Source organism: Thunnus thynnus, chromosome 16, assembly GCF_963924715.1.
Source record: "Thunnus thynnus chromosome 16, fThuThy2.1, whole genome shotgun sequence".
Taxonomy (NCBI): Eukaryota; Metazoa; Chordata; class Actinopteri; order Scombriformes; family Scombridae; genus Thunnus; species Thunnus thynnus.
In genome coordinates, this window is record NC_089532.1 from 7836747 (window position 1) to 7859601 (window position 22855).

General features: G+C 41.9%; 1 protein-coding gene across 4 annotated transcripts in view; it reads right to left on the minus strand.

The window, feature by feature from the left end:
* Positions 1-22855, minus strand: part of actn1 (actinin, alpha 1) — a 58262-nt gene that overhangs the window by 27225 nt on the left and 8182 nt on the right. For all 4 annotated transcript variants that reach the window (XM_067614415.1, XM_067614411.1, XM_067614414.1 and 1 more), the window contains exons 2-3: positions 4327-4441; positions 3479-3598 (exon numbers count right to left, since the gene is read on the minus strand). In XM_067614415.1, coding sequence (XP_067470516.1) covers positions 3479-3598; positions 4327-4441 — 235 coding nt within the window. The remainder of the gene's footprint in view (positions 1-3478; positions 3599-4326; positions 4442-22855) is intronic.

Sequence of the window (22855 nt, forward strand, 5' to 3'; positions counted from 1 at the left end):
TACAGCAACTTTTAAATATTAGATAATAACTATTACAAACTGTCTCATGATTGTCTAATGTCTATTAATTTGGATGATTATTTGATGTGAATGACCCCGACTCACTGTTTGTTTGTTTTTGCTTTTCCTCCCTCCTCTTAATTCACTGTGCTCTGCTTTACTCCTGTATAATCTTCCTCTTTTCTTAACTGTGTGTTTTGTTAGCTGTTATGTTTGTTATTGTATTATAGTGGTGATGACTATATTGGCAACTATAAATGATGTAGCCACTTGACACTGTGACTGTTTATTCTATGCCTTGACAAGAATAAACAGATGGGGGGGAGAAATTATTACAAACTGTCAAAAACAAGATGTGTAAGAGTCAAAGAAAGAATACGAATATACACAATATTAGAGGCTATTTTTAACTTTTGGAAAGAGCACATGAAAAGGAAACTGATGGATAAAAAAATCCTCTTTTTGAAAAATTCAACCATGTATTTCAAAATTTTTATCATGTATTTATGAACAGCTTCTCATGAGCCTTACAGATTAAGATTTAGAGACCAAATAATCTGTGGATCCGACACTATAACTCCAGCAGCATGAGTTTCCACACCAGGAGGGAAACCGAAGCTGTCAGTACTCAGCGCCTTCATGAATGACATGTGTGATGAATTTGAGCCTGGACCTGTTAAGCTGTCAATCAACTGTGCGCCTGCAGTTAAAGGCTGTGAATGAACTGCCTCTGTCCGGTCCTCTCTGTGTTGTCGATAATGAAAATCCGCTACAACGGGTCACCCTGTTTGCCCGCCTTCAATAATCATTCGTTTCTCCCTCTAATCCAATAAGGCGCAGGGGCATGGCAGCTCCAGAGCCGCTCGACTGTGACGGACAAACTTGGCACTGTGAGATGTCAGTCAGATGTCTGGACATGTAACGCGGGGTGAAAGACGGCTCGGATTGAATTAAGAAGGGGGGGGGGGGGGGGGGGGGGGGTTCGGTGGTTTGGGCTAACACATGCAGATACGTGTTCAGATTAGTTCTAATGAACATGACTGATCAACATGGGGGGAGGAACACAAATCCTGTTAATTCCATTTGAAACTGCACCCCCCCTCCTTCATCCCTTATCCACAACAACCCCCCCCCCCCCACCCCGATGAGACGGAGCTGAGCCTTCAACTAGTCTCATCCCACCACCACAACGGCTAGCAGGGATCTGGACCGCAGGGCCGCTCGACCAGGAGGGGATTCCAGGCAGCTAATCTGTCTGGAATGCTGGTCTGGCTTAGACGCTTTTACTCCGGCCTCCTGCAAGAAAACCTCCTTCTTACTAAGCAATTTTTGTCCTTTATTGAACCGAGGAGTCTTGTTTTCTTCAAACCAGTGAAACCTGTCAGTGCAGTCAGATTATATTGACATGTTTCAGTTTTTTTGAATGAAAAAGAGCAGAAATGATTAATTGGCTTTTTGAATCATTTGTCAATTAACAAAAGAAATTAATAGCACCATTTTTTCATCTAATCTAAGGTTAAGATAGTAAATTGAGTATCTTTGGTTTCAGACTGGGCTCTGGGAAGTCGTGATTTCACTATTTTCTGACATTTATAGACCAAATGATTAATTGATTAATCAAGAATATAATTGGCACGGATGAATCAAATGAAAATAACTGTTACAGCCCCAAAATGAAGTGTAATTTTGTGATTTTCTTAAAGTTCCTCTTACTCTGACTTCTATTACATTTAAGAACAGTTATTGTTTAAAATGTTTTGATACTATTGCCAACCTGAGTTTCAGTATTAATACCAAAATGAGACATCCATTGAGAGATATAGACATGTCTCTTTTTTGTTGTTTTTTTACTTTTTTTAATTGAACAGAGGAAGCCAAACTTCTGACATGAACACTGGCAGATTTTTCACTTGTTGTAAGAACATATCATATGTTAGGACTCAATAATAGACAAAAATGAGTTGATAAGAGAGAGTTTTGCAGTGTGTTTACCCCCAGAGACAAGAGCGAGCAGGTACTGTAGACGTAAAAATATGTGAAATCATTATTTGATCGATCCACATTTATGGAGATTTATCAGGATTATGCACTAAGTCAGCTGATTTTGCGTTGCACCTCTGGGTTTGATATCTACAAAACTTATTTTTAACATCCTCGTGTCTGACAGTGACTGACACGGAAAAAGCTACAGATTGAAAGAGTAGAGGGACTAAACACCCGGGGTCGGATGGGTCAGAGGATCAACCTATTAGTGGTGCTGTGGTGGGACGTAATGTACGGGGCCGGGCCCTTGGGAGAGTCAGATCCCCTGTGTGTTTGACCTGGATTTGACTAATTTACAAAGGTTCATGTTTTTTAAAGGGTCAATTCCCCAAAATAACACATTTTCTCACTTACTTACTAGTTGTGTCTGTCCATGCAGATAGTTCTGCCTCTGGTGCTTTTAACCCAATACAACTGAGGTGAATAAAATGTTGTATGTGCTCTTCATGCCACTGAAAAAAGACATCTGAAAATCTAAACAGCATTTTTTTCTCTCTCAGAAACAATGTCTTTGTTTCTCTGAATAATCCACAGACTTCACTGAAAACTGTTTTCATTTAGGACTACTTCTTTGGTAGAAAGTAGTTCCAGTGAAAAGTGTTGACAGTGAGCTGTGTGGATTATCCAGAGTAACTATTACAGTGTTTCTGGAAAGACATGTTGTTGTTGAGTTTTTCAGATGTCATTTTTAAATGCTTTGAGCAGCACAAATACATTTCCGTCTTTCCAAATCTCAGAGGCGAATATTTCAAAACCTGAGCAAAATAAAACCGAAACTATCTGCATGGCTAGATGCTACTAGGTGTAAATAGAAAAAATTGTATGATTTGAGTGAGCTGACCCTTCAAGTAACTTTAAATATTTTGAGAACTCCTTGTAATATCTGTTTATTGCAACGTGTGTTTGCTACTTTGTCATTTCCAGAAAACGCCAGAGGGGTGTGTGTGAGGTTGTGAGAGAGGAAGATAGATAGATAGATAGTGAGACAGAGAAAGAGAGAGAGAGTGGAGTGTTTACTCTACTAAAGACTTGTTTACTCTCCGTTGGGAGGTGGACGGACATCCCCAAGTTATTTGTGCTGAACAATGAGCAGCCTCAGCCCCTGAGGGGATTGCTGATCCTAAGATCCACTCTCAGAAAATGCACTGCAAAGCACAACCTCCGCCGGAACACTCTGGAATAAGGATCTCATTAAACTGCACAGCAGCCAGCAGCACTGCCATGGTAACAAGAGACAGAGAAGGCCACAGACCGCATCAACTATTTACAACAGAATAGTAGCTATTGATTTGGCTGATGGCCTAAGTAAAATCAATACGTCACAAACTGAGATGTAGACAAACTTAGAGAAGGTCAGGTGACTTTGTGGAAAATGTGTGACCTTCGTCTTCAAACAGAAACGTCGCAGTGAGACCGGAGCTGCGACCTCACTCACCCTCTGCACCGATAGACACCAGCTTCACTCCTTTGCTGGCGATGAAGTCGAGCGCTTTGTTAACGTTGGAGATCTTGTGGACTCTCATCTTGCCTCTCTCTGGTTTGGCCAAGCGTTCGCCTAAAAGAGAAAAGAAATCACCAGACAGTTAGAGGAGGACGGGTACGTCTAGCAGGTTCTCTCACATTTAAAATGAATTACTAAGTACAATAATTAAGTACATTTACTCAAGTACAGTGTTAGAGTACAATTTTGAGGTACTTGAACTTAAGTTAAGTATTTCCATGCTACATAATACTTATACCTCGTAACATTTCAGAGGGAAATATTCCACTTTTTACTAGAGTGCAGTATCTGACAGCTGAAGTTACAAGATTTTACATACAAAACATAACCTGTGTTATTTAAATATGATGCACTGTTACAGATTAAACTACCCAAAAATATTATAATATATCATATGATTCTGCCAGGAGTCATTCTGCTGCATAGTTACATTACATACATATATTTAGCTGATAATACATCTGTATTCTTACTTGATAGTAGTAGTGAGAGTTTGAGGACTTTAACTTGGTGTATTTCTACTTTCATTTAACTACCAGATCTGAATATTTCTTCAACCACTGTTTCTGCAAATATACATAAAATAGGAAAACCAGTGCCCCGAGCAACCACAATTAGTCTTTTGGAGCGCAGCTACACTCAAAACTAATAAAACGTTCTCAATATCACATGATATTTCTTGCTGGTTTACAGCTGATACTGATCCAATGCTGTCCATGCAAATTGCTTTCACTCAGTTAATCTGTTTGGGTAAAGAGCTCTTTTTTTTTTTTTTTTTTTACCTGAGATGACCTCCAGCAGCAGCATGAGTTTCAATCCGTCCCGGAAGTCCTCCTCGATGTTCTCAATCTGCGTGCCTGCTTTCCTCAGGTGAGAGTTACACCAAGCTGTAAATGTCTACAGAGATGGAAGAAAGAAAGAAAAAATAGACGTGTGATCCACTGCAGTGCAAAAAGTGTACGTGTCTGCAGGAGCCAGCAGGCCATGATTCCAGCTCTGGATACACATGAGCCACTGAGGTGCCACCAGAGCCCATTTATGTTAGTTAATATTGTAAAGTTGTTAAATTCACACTATTTTACAATCTGTTGACAATGGCACCAGTCCAGTGCATGAACCCAGCAAGGTTAACAGCAATACAGAATTATATTTGAGTTAAACATGAGGGCAGCGGATTGGTGTATGAAGAGTGTTGGTTTTTTTTTACGACTGGAAGATACAGATTTAAGCCTCCCACGTTGGAAAAATCTCTGCCTCATGTGTCTGTGGGCAAAACACTGAATCACTGTTGGTCTGTAGCTGAACATGACCTCTGACCTTTAAGTAGAAGGGTGAGAGGATTTTTCCAACATAGACCAATAAAGTGTAAGATCAGACCCTTGAAAATTAAATTTCAGTGGCAATCTGTTGACTAATGAATGTGTTGGTTTATTCACATACACTACCAGTCAAAAGCCAAACTTTTGACTGGTCCTGCTACTCCAACTCCTTCACAAGTAACTTTCCCTGTGATACTGAAACGCACTTTCTCCATGGAGCCACAGCACACTGGAGCATTGAATACTGTACATGTATACAGTAGGTGTAGCAGGCCTTGGATTCTCTGGCATCGCTGGCATGCAAACACGCTAATGGAAAACATCTGGGGAAAGATCTCAGCCGCCCAACAGGAGCTGGCATGAGCAGTGGGCTCGCCGTGCACCCCACTGTGAACGCCTCTTTATGAGTTCCCGGGTTAATTACACCCAGGGCCCAAACATCAGGCACCATGTTTCCACCAGAGATCCGAAGGAGGACCTGCAGGAGCAAAGCCAGACGTTTATGAAAGCCAGCACTGTCTTTCACTGGCCTGCCTTCCAGTGCCGAGGAACAAAAGCCATTTAAAAGTCACTGGCAAGCTGGTGCAGAGCACTCTTGGAACTTCTGCGATGAGATCACTCTTAAAATGGAGTGGCATGAGGTTTACATGGCTATCAATAAACTTGAGTGTGGAAGAGCCCGCTTTCTGATGTGTGGCCGCCACATGCCAGGAGTTCCAGCCAATGAAAAAGCCAAAGGAAACTCTGCGGATACTGTAGAAGATGCGGAGGGAAAAGCACAGATTATATGGTGTTTTATCTCCATATAGATTTATGTGCAACTGGCAGGCACACGCCCTCTGCCCGTAAGATACTGTAGTCCTGCAAAGTTACTCTTGATTTAAGTCAAGTACCAATAGGAACTTGTATATTTCGTCAATCCTAATCAATAGTGTCTTTAGAAGCTTGCCAAAGACCTTAAACTGTTAAAGCAGATCTGTGGTGTCAGCAACTGACATGAATATAATTCAACTTAAGTGTTAAGATGAGGGTGTCTTGCTGGCTCTGCAGGTTCAGGTTCTCACAGTCGTGTGGGGATTTTGTCCAGGAAGTCATTTTTGACAAATGCCAGTCCGTTTTCTCTCCCTTCCCTTTTTTTGGTTCACTTTCCCACAACTTCATTAATCAAAAATGCCTCCAACAGACAACGAGAAGAAAATTTAGTGCTATGAGGCAATTTTGCATGCTGACAACTCCAAATGGCAGCAAGAGGTGACTGATATTTTTGAACTATAATTCACTGAACTAAAATTTCAACAGCACACTCTTCACATCTACAACAAAGGATAAAGAGATGAGAGACATAAAAGAGTCCAGCTCTTGGAAGAATTCACAAGTGAGTCCTTTGTGCATGTACAGGCTTACACCACTTAATACCATAATTTTATTTGGGCAAACAAGGCGGGAGAGCTTCGGGTAATATGTTTTAAGTAGATAAAATGAGCGCATTTACACTTAAAACTCTTGCTTTGTGCAGCTTTAACAGGAACAGACAGATGAAAATGTCAAAAGGCTTTAAGTCAACCCGCAAAGAGCACAGTTGTGAAAACGACTAAAAGTTCACAGAAGGAATGTTAGCTTGTTAAATGTGCTGGAAGGAGGGTACGTTTGGCTGCTCTGGGCTGGGCGACGGGCCTCCTCCTGACAAGAATTAGCCGGCCCTCCTGCAGCTCCTCTAACTCTCCGGGTCACTGTGGAGTTTGGCAGCAGCGCACAGTCCAGCCTGGCAGCCACCTGCACCGTCACATGACCCGCTGGCTGCTTTATGGTCAACACTCCCAGGCCCTTCAGGTGTTCAGGGGGCTCTTCACAGGGCATGACACTGAGTTACTGCTCCACTGATCACAGTGGCAGGGAGTTAGATACGGTATCAAAATGAAAACCTGCGGTCATTCTATTCTCACAAAAATCTATAAATGACGTATTCTGACCACAAAAAGTATGAGTAATACAAAAAAAAGGATGTTATCAGAGTTAAGTTTAATTGGATTTGAAAGGCCAGCAGCTTTAACCAAAGATAGCGAGACTTTGTTTAGTCCTCATCCAAAAAGCCTTTTCTCTCATAATGATAAAAGTTTGAAAATATGAGCAGGTATCAAATTTTTCTTCATGGATCATAGATTTTTGAGGACGTTGACTTTTTGCCTGGGACACGCAGCCTTGCTCTAAAACAACACAGCTGGAAACATTAAAAAGTCAGAAGAGGTCTGAGTTTTTTGACCAATTCATGAATCTAACATTACCTTAGTTAGAAAGCTTTCTACAACTGATAAAATCTGACGACAATATGTCAATATTTTCGTTAAAAACAGCCAAAGCCATCAACCCGCTGATGATTGATCATTTTGATGCTTTTGTCCAAAGCAACAATAACCTACTATGGTGGCTATCGGCTGGCTCTTGGGATATAAAGTGACATGACTGCTGTGCATTGGCTTTGTGAAAGATCTGAACCTCAGCACAACATAATTAATTGTTGTGGCGGACTAGTGAAGGAGCTAACGGTGAAACACGTCCTCTGAGAGTTGTGTTTTCCTCCTGTTGCTATCGCTCCGGTTAAAATTGCAGGTGTTGGGTTTTCCCCTGTGAAGCACCAAAGTACAGTCAGAGGAGGAGGCGGGATGAGTAGCATCATTATAAACACACTTCGCCCTCACATATCATCATCAGATACCACTCATAACATCAATCATCACTGTGTTGAAGAGGTTATTTGATATACTGTATGTTGCAGTTTACTTTTTTGTTGCATCCAGCTTCCAGCCGGCTTTATCTACTTCTGTATCACTTTTGAATCTCTTAAACTCCCAAGAATCACTTTTCGACAAACTCCAGACACAAAAACTGGTGCAAACTTGATGCATTCCTCTGCTGGTCATATTGTTGGAGAGAACAACTGTAAGCTCAAGAGAGTTTTTTTTTTTTTTCCAGATTTCTCGTTGCTACGTTTCTCTATAATTTACTGAGGCTGCTGTTGGTAGAGAAAGTCGTCCCTGTGCTGCTTTTAGTGAAGATTCCTCTGGGTATAATTGTTGAAAAGTCGGTGCAAAATGGCAGGTCTCAGAGGAAGCGACGGCTCTTTTAAACTTTAACTGGCACTATGAAAGGACTGACTATCAAAACTGTGCTACATAGATCTTACTCACCAATAACTGACCTATATTTGACTTGTTACCCACAGGAATAAGCACAAAACAATTAAATATTCCCTGAAATGCAATCTACATGGCTTGCAGGCTGTTTATTTTATACATGTAGACTGATACATACAGTATTTTGCTGTGTATAAAGTGTCTCATATGATCTGTGTGCACTCTTATGTGTGATCGTGTTGTCCTTGTACAATGTGTGCTGTGAATCTCTAAGCTGTTAACATGTCTGCACCAGAGTCCACAGGACCAATTCCTGCTCATCAACTAACAGTCAGTGAAAATCATTCTCATTACTTGCGGCTTAAACACTGTCTGCTTCAGCTTCAGCACAACATGTCGTGTAAACGGAGCTTAGCGAGAGCACGACTGCGTCTGTGGGGAACAACAGAGGGGTCGTAAATTTTGAGGGCCCTCCTCCCCGCCACCCTCCCTCTCGTCTGCCTGCCTCCTCTCTCACGTCTCAGCCTCCCAGAACTGAGGCGAGCTGTAAAAACAACAGGAGTCAAGAGCGGGAGGAATCTGCTCCGCATCAACTTCAGGGAAAGTTGCCAGTCAGCGTCATTACGCACAACATTTTTCCCATGGCAACCACTGAACGCACAGCTCAGCTCTATCGAGTAAAGCTACGTACTATAGTCAGCGGTGTGGTTGTACATAAAAGAAGAGGAAGGTAAAAAACTATGAGTCTAATCACCAGAATGCGTTACTCAGTTTTCAGACTGATCGTTACTGGCTGCAACATTTATTTTCATGATCTTTTTTTTTTTTTTTTCCGTCTTTTCAATTAATTGATTCATCCTGTTGTGTAGTCAGGAAATTGTTAGAAAATTGTGAAAATGCCTGCCACAGTTCTTCAGAGCCAAAGGTGATGTTTTTGTTTGCTGATTTTGTCTAATTAACAGTCCAAAACACTAAAGTATTTCATTTATAATAATATAAAACAGAGAAAAGCTGGAAATCCTGAGATATGAGAAGCTGGAACCGACAATATTTGGCATTTTTGCTTGAAAATTTACATAAACGATTATCAAAAGACTTATGCAATCCAGTTCATTCTTGACCATTTACAGAGTAGTTTGATAAAACGATCCTAACTCACTTACTGGCTTTCTCCCAGAGCTTTCAACTGTATCACATGGTATTGTGTAATAGGTTATTGTTCCCATTATGATTTTACAAATTTAATGCAGATCATGTGCTGTCAGAGAGGTTGAGAAAACATTTGTGAAAGAAGTTTTGTGTAATTACTGTGCTGAAACAATTAGCTGATTGAGTGATACATCCCAACACATTATTCACTTACTAGTTTTTTAACCATATTACATGGCCTTCATCAGCAGATGACGTTTGCTCTGTTGTCATGGAGATGGATTTTTAGTAGCTGTTATAATTTCATCTACAGTTTAGCACTTCTAGGACTTGTTGTCTGTGTTGGCATATGAATTCATTCTTGACCAGGGAAATACTTTCATGATGAAGACCAATGAGGACCATGTGATACAGCTGAAAGCTCCAGAAAAAGCTGGTAAGCAGACTTTGAGTTGGAATTGTTTTGTCAAACCTTTCTAAGGTTAAGAATGAACTTTAATGCATAACTTATGAGCCAACACAAACATATCCGTCTACGTGACAAATGAGCGAACTCAACTTCATCCGCTGATGAAGGCCATGTAATGTGTGGTTGAAAGAGAAAGCTAGTAAGTGGACATTGAGTTGGGATTGTTTTTTTTGGAGAGGTTTACCTTTCTAAACCTCTCTGACTGAACCACATGATCTGAATAAAATGTCTGAAGAGATGATGGACGCAGCGTCATGAGCCTTCAAACTTGTGACACATTGACCACATTTTTTAAAAACCCGCTATCTCTCCTCGCTCCTGTAACTTTCCCCACCTCTCACTCTGCTCCCAGTCTCCCCCTCGTCCCCCCTCTCTCTCTCTCTCTCCTCCCCTCCATTCCATTAATCAACCTCAGTTAGGAAAATATTTCCTGCGTCTCTGCCAGTTCCATATTAGTACAATACTTTTACTGAAACAAGCCAGCTCATGAGTGCGAGCCGCTGCCATATCCGAACACACAGGCAGGCAGACAAGTTTAACGGCTAGAGGAAAGGCAGATATTGCTGGCAGAGCGTCTCACACAGGAAGGCGGTTTTCAACACCGCGGCCAGTTTCTCAAGCCTGAGTCTCCAACTCAGGGTACTGAGGGCCTCTCATGTCCCGATGAAACCCCAGAAATGGGCAGATAAATTGCAAGAAAAACATCTTGAAAAATATCTTTCCAGCGTCTTAACAAAGCAGGAGAAAGGAGCTGTGACGAGGTTGAAAAGGGGGAAAACTATTTCTCTTTTATAATCAAATCCACAGCACAAAAAAAACTGTAACGGCACCCACAGCTTGAGCTGTAGTGCAAATGAATACTGTCTGGATGAGTTGAGGGGGATCTGGGCCTCTGTGAATCTCAGGGAGGTAAACTTTCTCTCCTGTTAAGTCTATTTCTGCTGCTTTCGTCTCCCTCTCAGGCTCGTGGGGGCCAGAAAGTGCTGGTGGAAAGAGTTTCTCGTGCCAGGAAAACAGAGCTGCTAACAGCTACAGCACCTTCCTACATCGCAGACTTCCAGATTATTTCCTGATGTGTGATGGATTAGGGCATCGCGTTTAACCAGACGAGTTCACCGAGAGCGTGTTCTGATTTAAAATGGCACCCTGGAGGGACAGCTGTGGAGGAGCGGAGGAGTGCTGAAGGGCTCTTCAATGATAGATGGTAAGGAAAGGGAGAACTTTTGTCATTCATTTCCGTTACTTAGACTTTCCAGATCTAAACTGCAGCATTCTGGTCATGTCCTCCTTGTTTTTAAGACGGAGTTTTATGGCGAACAGGAAAAGGCTCTGTCATACCGGCATTAAAAACTTCTCATAACAAAATCAGTTCATTTGAATAGAATTGCTGCACTATGTAGATTTGCTCACAGTGGTGAGGTAAGTCTTCCACATGGAGTTCAACTTTGGTGAACTTTCTCACACACATTCATGGCGTTGACCAATAACAGGCAGTTTCCACAGTGCTGACCTTTGAGGAAACAGACAGTCAAAAATAAAGGAAGCTATTGTAGCTTATTAGCTGTCTTGAACCATCAGAATTTATTCAACCCTGTTCTACTGGAGTTAAACAACTTCACAAAAGACAAACAGAGAGGAATCGATGCTACAATACGTCTCTTGAATAAACTGTGTTTGCTTATTGTCCCTTTAGCGACCGAGCAAACAAGCTTGTTAAATTCACCAAATGACTAGATTCATAGAAGTCAAACCGATTTGTTACAAAATAGTAAAAAATACCACCTTTAAATCTGCACAGGTCCTGTGTTTAACAGCAAAATGTTAGCAAAGTCACGGCTGTTTCATGAATGTGGTATTTGTGATCAACCGACATGCAACTTGTTGAAAAAAGTTTTTGACACCTGCAGTAGTTTGGCTGAGTCAGAATCAGATACTGCAGAATGTGATCGGTATTCCAGGATAAACCTAAATTTGGTCGAAAAGGCATGAAACATAAACAAAAAACTTCAAAACGAGCAGGAGAAGCACAGGTGTTAAAACATTCGTGCTGCTCTCCTGTGCATTTTTGACAGCGCTGGTATAGGTTACATCCTAAAATAAATATAAAAATTACGATTCTTTTATTGTGAAACTAAATTTTTCCTCTGCGTTTGATCCATCCTGTACACTAGCAGCAGTGGGTAGCCGCAGTGCAGCGCCCGGGGACCGACTCCAGCTCTTTTTGCCAGTGCCAGCGGCCACCCGGCAGAAACACGAGGAGAACATGCAAACTGCACACAGAGAGAGAGGACCTGGGACGGCCTTGGTTCGAACCCAGGACCTTCTTTCTGTGAGGCAACACTTCCAACCGCTTGACTGTGTTGCTGATGCCCAAAAAATGACCCGTCATCCAAAAAAATAGAATTGAGAGGTCAATCAGAATTGACATTGAGAATCTGGCAGAGCATAACAGAAGAAGACTCAGGTTTCTGCTGCCTTCGGTGAGGAGGCACAGCAGGGTTTTTGAAAAAAGAGCCAAACCCTTCATTCTGAATGCCAGAGTGAAACACAGCGGTCAGAGTGGACGTGCTGGACGGGCCAAGCTGCTGTCTGGACTCTCTACAGACTGCTGCGCTGTGGCTCCGTGCATCTGGCACAGCAGAGAGAGACTCGAACACAAGCTCCATCTCAGCAGATGAGTGGGAGGCGAGAAAGAGAGAGAGAGAGAGAGAGAGAGAGAGAGAGAGAGCGGAGAAACATGATGCAAAGTCTGGAAAAAAACCTGATGGCAGAGAGAGAGAGAGAAGCAACTACTGTATATGCCCAGAGACGGAGATGATGAAGACGAGTGAAGACAGATTGGAGGACAGAGAGAGACATGGGTCGGTAGATTATAGAGAGAGTGGGGCGAAAGCTGAATTGAAAAGACATGATTGATGAGCATTACTGTCTTTCTCAGAGCAAGTTACTAAGCTCTCAAAAATATATTTGCACTTTTTATTGGCCAGTAAGCACTCAGTTTGAATGAGGACCACACAGTTTTTGGGGTTGTTGCAAGCAGTGAATCCACACAGAGCTTTCATGTAAAGTTCAACTTTGGTGAACTCCAGCATGTGAATTTATGCCGTTGACCAATTACATAACATCTTGACAGTTATGACTTTTGAGTCGAAAATTGAGGAACCAGAGTATAAACTGCTCTACAAAAGAGAGATGGTGGCATGATCTGCACAAAGATACAAATACGTCTCCTACATGAACTGTGTTACTTGCAACCCAGAGTGCAAACAGTCACTTCATAACCAAGCTAACTATTTTGCAAGGACACACACAATAATTTAATTTTCCTTACAGTGCCACTTTTAACATACTATGCCATCATAGTGGGTGGCAACAGGGGACAAAAACTGATATTTTCTGCCGTTTCTGGCTGTGTACTCTGTTATTTTAGACGAGAAAATGCTGCTATTTCCAAAAATATGCTGGAAAGAGGCTCCTACAAATCACCTACTGTTGCCCACAGAGAACAGAAGTAGCATTGAGGAGTGACAACAATGAAGCGATGAACTAGACTATGAAAAGTGTCATGTTTATGGCTGAGGGCATTTTTTTGTCAGTCACGGTTTTTGTTATTTTTCTCATAACTTCTGACCGAAAACAGTCAGACAAACACGCAGAAAGAGATCGACTGACATCCACAGCGGCGCCCCAACATGGAGACATTTACACCTTCGGTACGAACAGCACGACGCCTCCGAATAAAAAGCTCCGCTGCTCCATCCATCCTGCTCGCAGTGGGTCACGGACAGGAACAATATGACCTTTTCTGCCTGCTGAACCTGGTGGAGAGATGAAGGGGAAATCTCTGTCTCTCTGTCGCAGCTACAGCCGTGTGTACGCTCTCTCTCTCTCCCTAACAGAGGAAGTATGGGGGTCTGGGGGCCTGCCAACTAGCGAGGGGAGTGCGCTGAGAGGGTCAAAGGTTCATTCATTCATTCATCCCCCTCTGTCTCCTTCCTCTAAAGCTCACTGGGGGATACTGCCTGACTCCCCCTCACACACACACACACACACACACTTCTCTGACTCCAAAAACACCAAACGAGGCTCAGCTGAGGCTGCCAGGCAGATGTGTCTGTGTGCGTGTGTGTGTGTGTGTGTGTGTGTGTGTGTGCGAAGAGGAGGCTGATATGGACTTCCTGCCTGCAGCTGGTCCGATTTGTTGAGTCGACACTTGCCAGTATAATCCCAGTTCTGTGGCCCTCCAGCTTCCCTCATTTTGCCCTCGAGAGTTGCTCAGCTGGACCTTTCTCTCACTTTCTTTCTCTTTTTCTATCAGTCTCAACCTCTCTTTACCACTCTCTCTCTTATCTCCGCCTCAAATTTGGACGAAAAAAAGTGTGAAAATCATTTTTACAGGAATTGTTTGAAATTTCACAATATAGTTGCCAACATGATACCTGAATTTTGGTAGTGATATCAAAACAACACCTCTTTTGATACCTTAGTTTGGGGAATAAGTCCATGTCTAATTCCCTTTTAAAATTTAACAAGATTGCCAAACTAAAGGATCTGATTTTCTGTACTCTATGCTATTTAAGTATACCCAGCTCTATTTAAGTGCAATACTCAGTTCTTCAACCTCTACATTGTTATGAAATACTTACACTTCACTTCAACCCCTCAGACTTTTTTTTTCTACGTCTGTAATTACAAACTCCTGAATTATTCAAACCCACAAACCTTTATTTTGTATTCTAGTCATGATCACAAGTTTCCAAAGATATCAGATCTGTCATGCTGAATTAGAATTAAATATGCATGAAAAGATACACAAAACATCCGTAATTTCTGTGCAGTATAACAGTACTGTCATAAAAAATTATTTTTTAGATTGATGAAGCTAGTTAATGTTGCTTTTCTCTCTTCACACCCTTTTTTTCATCTCAGTTCAGACCTCTCTCTCTCTCTCTCTCTCTCTCTCTCTCTCTATCTCTCTCTCTCTCTCACACACACACACACACACACACAAACACTGTCCCGAAGCAGCCTCCCTCCCGGGCTACCAGAGAAGAGGAAGTATTCTTTCCTCCAGCTTGCAGCCATGATGGAGTGCGACAGTCTCTCAGGTGCAGCATCCATCCAAACGGGCACTCAAACAGGCTGTTACTGCTAAACTGTCGACTCAGCGCGGTCATCTCATTACACTTATCTGTCGCCTCGGCTGCTGCTTCAGCACACACGTGTGCGCGAGGGTGAGTGCGTGTAAGCAAATGCACCCTGGAGCGTGAACGCGACAACAACAACAACAACAAAAAAAATATGCTGCATACGGTTGGTGCACAAATGCATTCTGCAGACGCTCACAGTATACTGTGGACGCAAGCAAATACACTTCAACACGCTTGCACACATGCATGCACACACTCTCCTCTGTTCCTGCACATGCTGACGGTGCAGTGAGCCAGCCAAAAAGTGCAGATTGACAAAGAATAGCAGCTATTGTGACCAGTCCACTGATATTTACTCTCTTGTGACCCAAAGCGGTTCTGATGCATATTCATGTGTGTGTGTGTGTGTGTGTGTTACGATGTGAAGTCAAAGTGTTATAATAGCTCTTTCCTCAGCCGAGTTCATTTCACAAAGAGTGGCTCGTCTGTGAAAATGCCGCAGAGCACCTAACACTGGGCGGTTGCCGTAGCAACCACAAAAAAAAGCCTGGAGACCCACAAACAAACAGCTTGGCTGCGTCAAAGCTCATAAAAACCCACGTCCACGGCTCCCCGAGCTCTCGTTGAGATCCGACATGTCAGCGTGCACACGTACGTTCACACACACACCCCACGCAACACAAGTTTACAACCTCAAAAACGTCTGTGACGGTGAAGAGTTCGCCGTGTAATTTCCTCTACGGCTCACACAGACGTCACGTTTACGGATTGTAATCGAATTTAAATGTTTGGTTCGGTGGAGGACTGAAATCAGTTTTAACTTCTGCTGCTGGATCAACATACCGTCGTACTCTCAGATCCATTCATTCATCTGAAGAAGTCGTGGAGGCTTTTTAAGACACATAAGAAAGAGAGTCTGCCTCATCATTGTTACATCTCTTCCTTAAAGCCTCCATATTTGGTGAGGACAAAAACAAATGTGTCCATGTCCTGACAGCAGCACTTCTGCTGATCTCACAGCACACAAATTGGATGCAAATCCATGTGCAGATGCTATTCAAATAGAGCCCAGGCATCAAAGCAGCCATGCTGAGCAAGTCATTCACAAGTCATTGAAAAGCCCAGCGTGGACATGTATCCTCCCGCTTCACTGAGTCAAAGCAAGAGTGTCCCACTGCACAAAGGCCAGTCTGTAGAGAATCCTGTTCTCCGGACAGTATGTCTCCAGACTGAACATACTGCTTGGTTTTATGTTAAACAAACACGGAAGAAAATGCAGGTAAAAACGACCCAGTATCTGCACATATCTAAGGTGTTATTTGAATAATATTATCCTGGTGTATGTTTGTAAATTCTAGCCAAAGTAAGACTCTATACTTTATGAATACATTTACAAGAGAGCTTTATTTGAAGGTGGACAGAGATCTGCATGGTTGCACGGCAAAGAGAAAAGGAATTTCTTTGAGTTCAACAGGAGTAAACATGTTATTACAGCAACTCAGCGCTGCCACAACTCCTGAGTCATGACTGAGCTGTCGGTGCTCTCTGACAACAGTCAGACGCCAATCTAAACAGTGTGATGGGAAGTACAGTGGCCCGCTTCACCCGAGCCATAACACAGTAGTCATGAGTCAGCTCGAACTCGGTTTGCCTCGCACTCGTGTGCTGGGAAGTGTGCGGCTCGGTCCTGGTGCAGCTTTGTGCCGGAGCAGCGTTTTTTCACTGCTGACCGTCACCTGACTCAGAGAAATGCTGAGCTGGGCGGAGCTTTACTGCACTCGAACAAAGAAAGCTTTCAATACATTTACTGTACTGTATGTGTCCTGTTAAGGCCATTGTACATCAGTGTTGCATTTCAATACACCACACTGCCCTGAATGCAACGTTTTCTGTTATTAAGTGTGAAAACAAAGACACTTTCTGTTTCATGAAAACACATTTTATATATCTGCACAATAGTGTTGGGCGTGCTACTTGGAAAGTGTAGTGAGCTAAGCTACCAGTTACTTCATTTGATGAAGCTCCACTACATTGAAGCAACCAGAGAAATGTAGCAAGCTAGGCTACAGCAACATGGCGAAAGTAGATACATCAAAGCTATTTTTATATCTTTTATTCTATTATTATTATTATTGTTAATATCATTATTATTGTATTTTATAGGATTGGCAGTTTAAAAAGCTGCACTTTTATTAGGCCCACTCTGTACTAGTAGCTATTGTCTAAATAAATTTCAATATGTACTAGGCTAGTACTCGTTGCCTTCATTGATTATGTTGGTTAGATTGGTTAGATTGGTTAGGGTGGGTCTCCCCAGAATGCGGGTGGGAAAAAAATAACGCATACAGGTCCGTGTATGGCGGTGGCGTCACGTACTGATCCTCAGCAGTTTTATTTCAGTCCGCAGCAGAAATCGCTCCTCTTGGGAAAATGTAGCTTGTCTGGACGCTACCGCATTACTTGATCGACTGCTGCTGCACAAACAATATTTATACGGTACCATGTTCATTATTTTTTTGATATCAGAACACCCTCAGAGTGTATCATCGTTCCTTTAACGCAGTGGTTCCCAAATTTTTTCATGTCAAGGACCCTTAAACTGACACAAATTAGACCACAGACCCCCATCTGATAGGATTTTTGCTTTTAGATGTTTTACTACAGAAAGTATATGAAACCCATGACCGAAATAGTCACACATTCTGTCATTGCGTTACATATGGATGGAATTATGGTCAACCAATGTACTGTATCCAAAGTAGCTATTACCTCATCCAAATGTATGACTCATAATATCTGTTTCTGTCTTCTGCTTCCCATTGCTTTAAATTCTGTTTCATTCTGATAATAACTGATAACACAAAAACAACCAACTAAGCTGTTTTGAAAGATCTCAGTCAGCTGCTACTGGTTTAGAAGTGGTATGTCATATTTTGGATCATTCATCAAAGTTGAAAAAATGGATTCGAATGCAGGCAGTATGCGGTAAAACAAAAGTGAAAAATAAATGCTGAGAAAGCAATCACACCATTAGGTAGCTGTTCTGGAGCTTTCATATCAAATTATCATCATCATCAGATGGAGTTTGCACCAATTTATGAGCTAACATGGACAAGAGTCCTTAAAAGTGCTAAAAAAAAAAAAAAGAAATAAAATACATTTGAATGTCTGAAATTCCTTGACAACTGGGAAAACCCAAATCTGCTGATGAAGATCATGTGATACGATTGAAATGTCCAGATATAAGAGAAAGCTCTATTATTATTATTATTATTACATATTATTGTGTCCAAGGTCAAGAATGAACTTTGCATCTCATATGACATATCTGTCATTTTTAATCATCTATATTTATATTGGATGAAAATATTAGCAGATCTACTTTTATTATAGAACATATAAAAACGTTCACACACGGTTTCTTGTTTCAGAACGTATCATTTTGCTAAGTCAACCTAGATGCTGATATGCTAATGTGCTTTGGCCTCAGTATTGTTTATACGTGGGATCCTTCTGCGAACCAAACACAGAAAAGTTATCAGTTCCACATGTGAGTCAAAGAGAGAAGCGGCAACATTTTCAGTTCAGCAAAGTTCAGCTAAAGCTGAAATGAAAGCGACTTTCAGGAGACACAAGGATTTTTTTAAAAAGTCCAGGTACTTTATAAACTGAAACCTTGATATGTGATGTATTCATGACTATTGCCTCATGACTTGCGCTGACCATAACTTCAGAGTAATGTATTTATGACACGCAGTGGAGGAGAAACCGAGCTGCACCTGTTATATACTGCTCACTGCTTTATAGACATATCGTGGAATAGGATATTACTTCTTCCTGCTAGAAAACATGCAATGAAACAGCCCCATAGATGCCCAAAATACTTCAGTTTCAGTAAATGCAGTCCATAAGTTACATTTTCAAAACAGCCATATAATAAAAGCTGACACAAGTCATTGATTTGAATATGTGCACCTAAAGTAACTTTATCTCTTCTACGGTTAATACCCCTCGCCATATTTACATGCATAATTGCGCTCTGGGTTTGGATCGGCGCGTGTAAACATCAGCCTTGATCCAGACCTTGAAATCAATAGCCCACATCTCGGATTTGTTTAGAGATTAAAATAGGTTTGGTGTTGTGCTCATTGCTGTCACCAGTGGGATTAACAACGTGAATGACATCTTTTTACATAGCTGGTATGCTACCGAGCTACATCCAGGAAAAATGGTGACAAATAATGGCTACAGAAGTGCTGACAATCAAGCAGTGATGTGATTGCAGCAGCTCTACAATTTTATGTAAGTCGATTTACAGAAATAACGACTCTTAAATTGGCATGTTTCTTTGTTCAGCTTGAACATTTTTAGTGTAAGTGCCCTCCTTCTCGCAATCTCTGATGAAAATGACTGTGATGGGGTGGATACATCAGTTGCTACTGATTGGTTAGAGTGCAAAAAAAAAAAACCCTCTTCCAAACAGAAATCAGCTAACGTAAACACGACGTCTGGCTGAATAATGGAGAGGCAACAAAATGGCTATTTAGTTTGATTATCAGCTGGCATGGATCAATCTCTGATTAAGGAATGTTATTTTGTTATTTTTACTTTCTTCAGTGTCTTCTTCTGGGGGAAACCCAACAGATTATATATTAGAGCTGCAACGAGTTGAGCTGATTAGTCAATTGACGGAAAAATAATCTGCAACTATTTCGATCAATGATTAATTGTGCAAGTGATTTTAAAGTAAAAACGCCAAACGTTCCCCACTCCCTGCTTGTTATTTGTGAGGATTTTGCTGCTTTTATTAGTCTTATCTGATAATAAATCCAATATTTTTGGATTTTGAGCTATTGGTCAAACAAAACAGGGGATTTAAGGACATCACCTTGAGCTTTAGGAAACTGTGACGGACATTTTTCAGTCAGCTGCAGCTCTACTGTAAAGACAAGCTTTGCAGGTTATAAAGGTACATGTTAAAAGCTTCAACCACAACTATAATATGACTGACTGCAATAACATAAATAACATAACATTAACTTTTGCAAGGGGAACAGTAGTTTTCATTTGGGCAAGAAAAAAATCTTGTGGGCATCTGTGTTTCTTCTCTGGCTTTTCTGAGCTGGATCAGAAGAAGGTCACCCGAGGTTGTAATTATAACGGGCAAGAAAGGAAGACACAGGTCACAGCAGAGTCAGAGAGAGACAAAAGACTTCCTGAAGGAAAGAAGGTCAGGACGACACACACGCACATCTATCCTCTAAGGAGCTGTTTTTCTAAGTGGCCGCGGCTGCAGATGAACTCCACAATCAACCAGGAGTGACTGGCGATGCCGCCGTTTCTCCCTCCCTCCCTGTATCCATCCACCAGCCGCAGCACCTGCCAGCACTTCACACAGCTCAAACCACTCTGCTGCCCCGCCGGTCTGCCAAGGGCTCTCCACTACACAGCAACAAGTAGCAGGCCGGCTCTCCTCTTGTGCTGGGCCACCAGGGGTGGGGCTGCGGAGGGGAGGTGTCTGTTACAACTTGTAATGAGATCCGCTGTGAGCACTTCACAGTGACTGCTGTTGTTTACTGTCACAGATGAGGTGACGTCGGGAGCGTGCAGACTAATCCTGCAGCAGGAAACAGATGAGGGAAAGTAGCTCGGACGAGGAGGGGGGGGGGGGAAGAAATGTCGGTCAGTGCTTGTTGGCTGCTGCAGAATTTAATTGCTCAGACTGTATCACACAAACAGCGGAGAGTCATCGGCGCGTAATGCAACATGCCTGCAGGGAGAGTCAACTCTTGCTCTAACTGATCATGAGCGCCGGTGGACCAGACGATCGATAGCAGCCACTGATTGAAATTCAGACGTTCAATACTTGTCCCACTTTAGAAAAGTGGAAGAGTGCAGCAGAACAAATAGCCTCTGGCCTCGGTTTTCATCAGAACACTCTCTTCCCAAGGACTCACAAACACAGATTGATTGAGTGATTTATTTCCAACATTATCATCATTTTAGACTTACAGGAACATTGGCTTTATGTCCTTTTCATGCACCGTGGCTGTAACCGTTGCACCTCCTTCTGACTCCTCGCCTCCACCGGCCACCTAGGACGCCTGATTCGCTACATTGAATTTAACTCCCCCTGAATTAGATTTAATTGCCTATAGTGTAAATAAATCCCTAAGAAACATCCTGTCTTCATTGTTCAAATGCTGCAATTGCCTATTTTTTACACGCAGAGCAAATAATAGTGACGTACCGCCCTCTGCACAATGGAAGACAGGCCTCCTGATAAGGCTGCAGGGAGATTTCAACACACTCAGGCTGAAACTAAGCGAGGAAAAAAAACTTTTCCTTAAATCTATCACCACCCACTCAGTCACATCTTGTGCAGGGGGAGAGAGACAGTGGTGAGAAAGAGCAAAAAAGAGTCAGACAAAGGAAGCAAGGGTGAGAAGAATTAACAAGAGAGGAAGGAGAGAAGAAAAAAACAAAAGCTGATGGATAAGAAAGTATCAAACCTTTCTTATGGGGGGAGTTTTGGTTAGTTCTGACCATGATTGGCTAAAAAATATACATTTTAACCTTAACCTAGTCCATGTCATTACAGCCCTTGCAATGCTGTACTCCCAGTATCAGCTAGGCCCATCCGGGGGACAAATCTTGAGCCACATGGGAAGTGAACCGTTGATAAGTTTCCGGGAGAAGCAGCAGCGGCTGGTTTCGGATAAACAGAGGACGAAGAACTGGGTAGTTAGTGTGAGCAGTAATGGCTGCCATGGCTGAACAGACAAAGAAAAAGCAAGACATCACTGTGTGAAACACATGCTTGACTGTAAAATGACCTTCAGGATCACTTTCTAACTATAATGATCTTACAGGTTACCACTTTAAAAGATCTTCCCGCCTCTTGACATTATGATTAATGACCAGTAACAAATAGTATAATGGGTTACAATTCAGTAATGAGCCATGGTCTATTACATTACCGATGCCAAAAGTCCCGTAATGTCCAGTAATTTGATCATTTTGTGACACTTAGTATAAGTAGTTGTAATCAGGCTAAGCTATCTCATTTTAATTCATTCCCCGACATGATGAGGATAGAAAAACATGTATCCTGCGTCTGTGTTTATGAATCTCTTCTCACATGACGTCTTTCCAGCCAATCATACTCGTTGTGATGACTGTGACTCACAAGCACGACTGTCATTCTCCCCCAAGAGTTTGCACGAGAGATAAAAGAGAAGAAAATGAGTGCTGATGAGGCAAGCATGTTATTTATTTAATTTCCATGTAGATGCTTAACAGGCTACAGCTCGTGTTGTTATAGTTTACTATTACAGCCTTCAGTTTATTTATTGCTTTATTTTCAGTGCTTGGACATTTTTATTTGAACGAGTCCAATAATTTTACGCCCTTCCTCACATCATATGACTACATCAGCAGTTTTTAATTTTTTTTTTTTTTAACAATGTGGCTAGATTTGTAGACTGTGTCAAAAAGTCGTTCATCTCAATAAATGTGTTTTCTGAAATTACACGTTTACGCCTATTTGTTCTCTTGGTTTTTATATCTACATGTGTTTAAACACAAAAGATGAAACGCGAAGGTCTGGAACATTTTGAGTTGTTTAAAGGCAACTTTGCTGATGGCTGAGTAACAAGTAAAGCTATGAGTAATGTAACACAATGAGTTATGTGTAATTTCAAGTCATTTGCCCAACACAGGTCAGTAAATACCGACCTACGGTTTGCTGGCTGCTTGTTAAAATAGAGGAGGAGATGGGACTTGTGGGTGTGGAGGCTATGGAGTTGTTTAAATAAGTAATATGCAAATGAGTAATTGATTACATCTTAACATCCTAAATAACTAAGTATGTTGCAGGAGGGGAAACACCCTTAAGCACCTGAAGAGAAAAGAGTAATTTGATAGCTTCTACACCATCCTGGCCAGTGATGATAAATTATTGACTCCAGGTTGACAATGTGACAAAGGATGGCCTCCTGAACACGCTCTCTTTGTGCAGAGCCCTGAAAGCTCCTCTGTCTGAGCCTCCTCTTCCACTCACTGCCTCCTCCCCGCCTCTCTCCCCTCCCCCC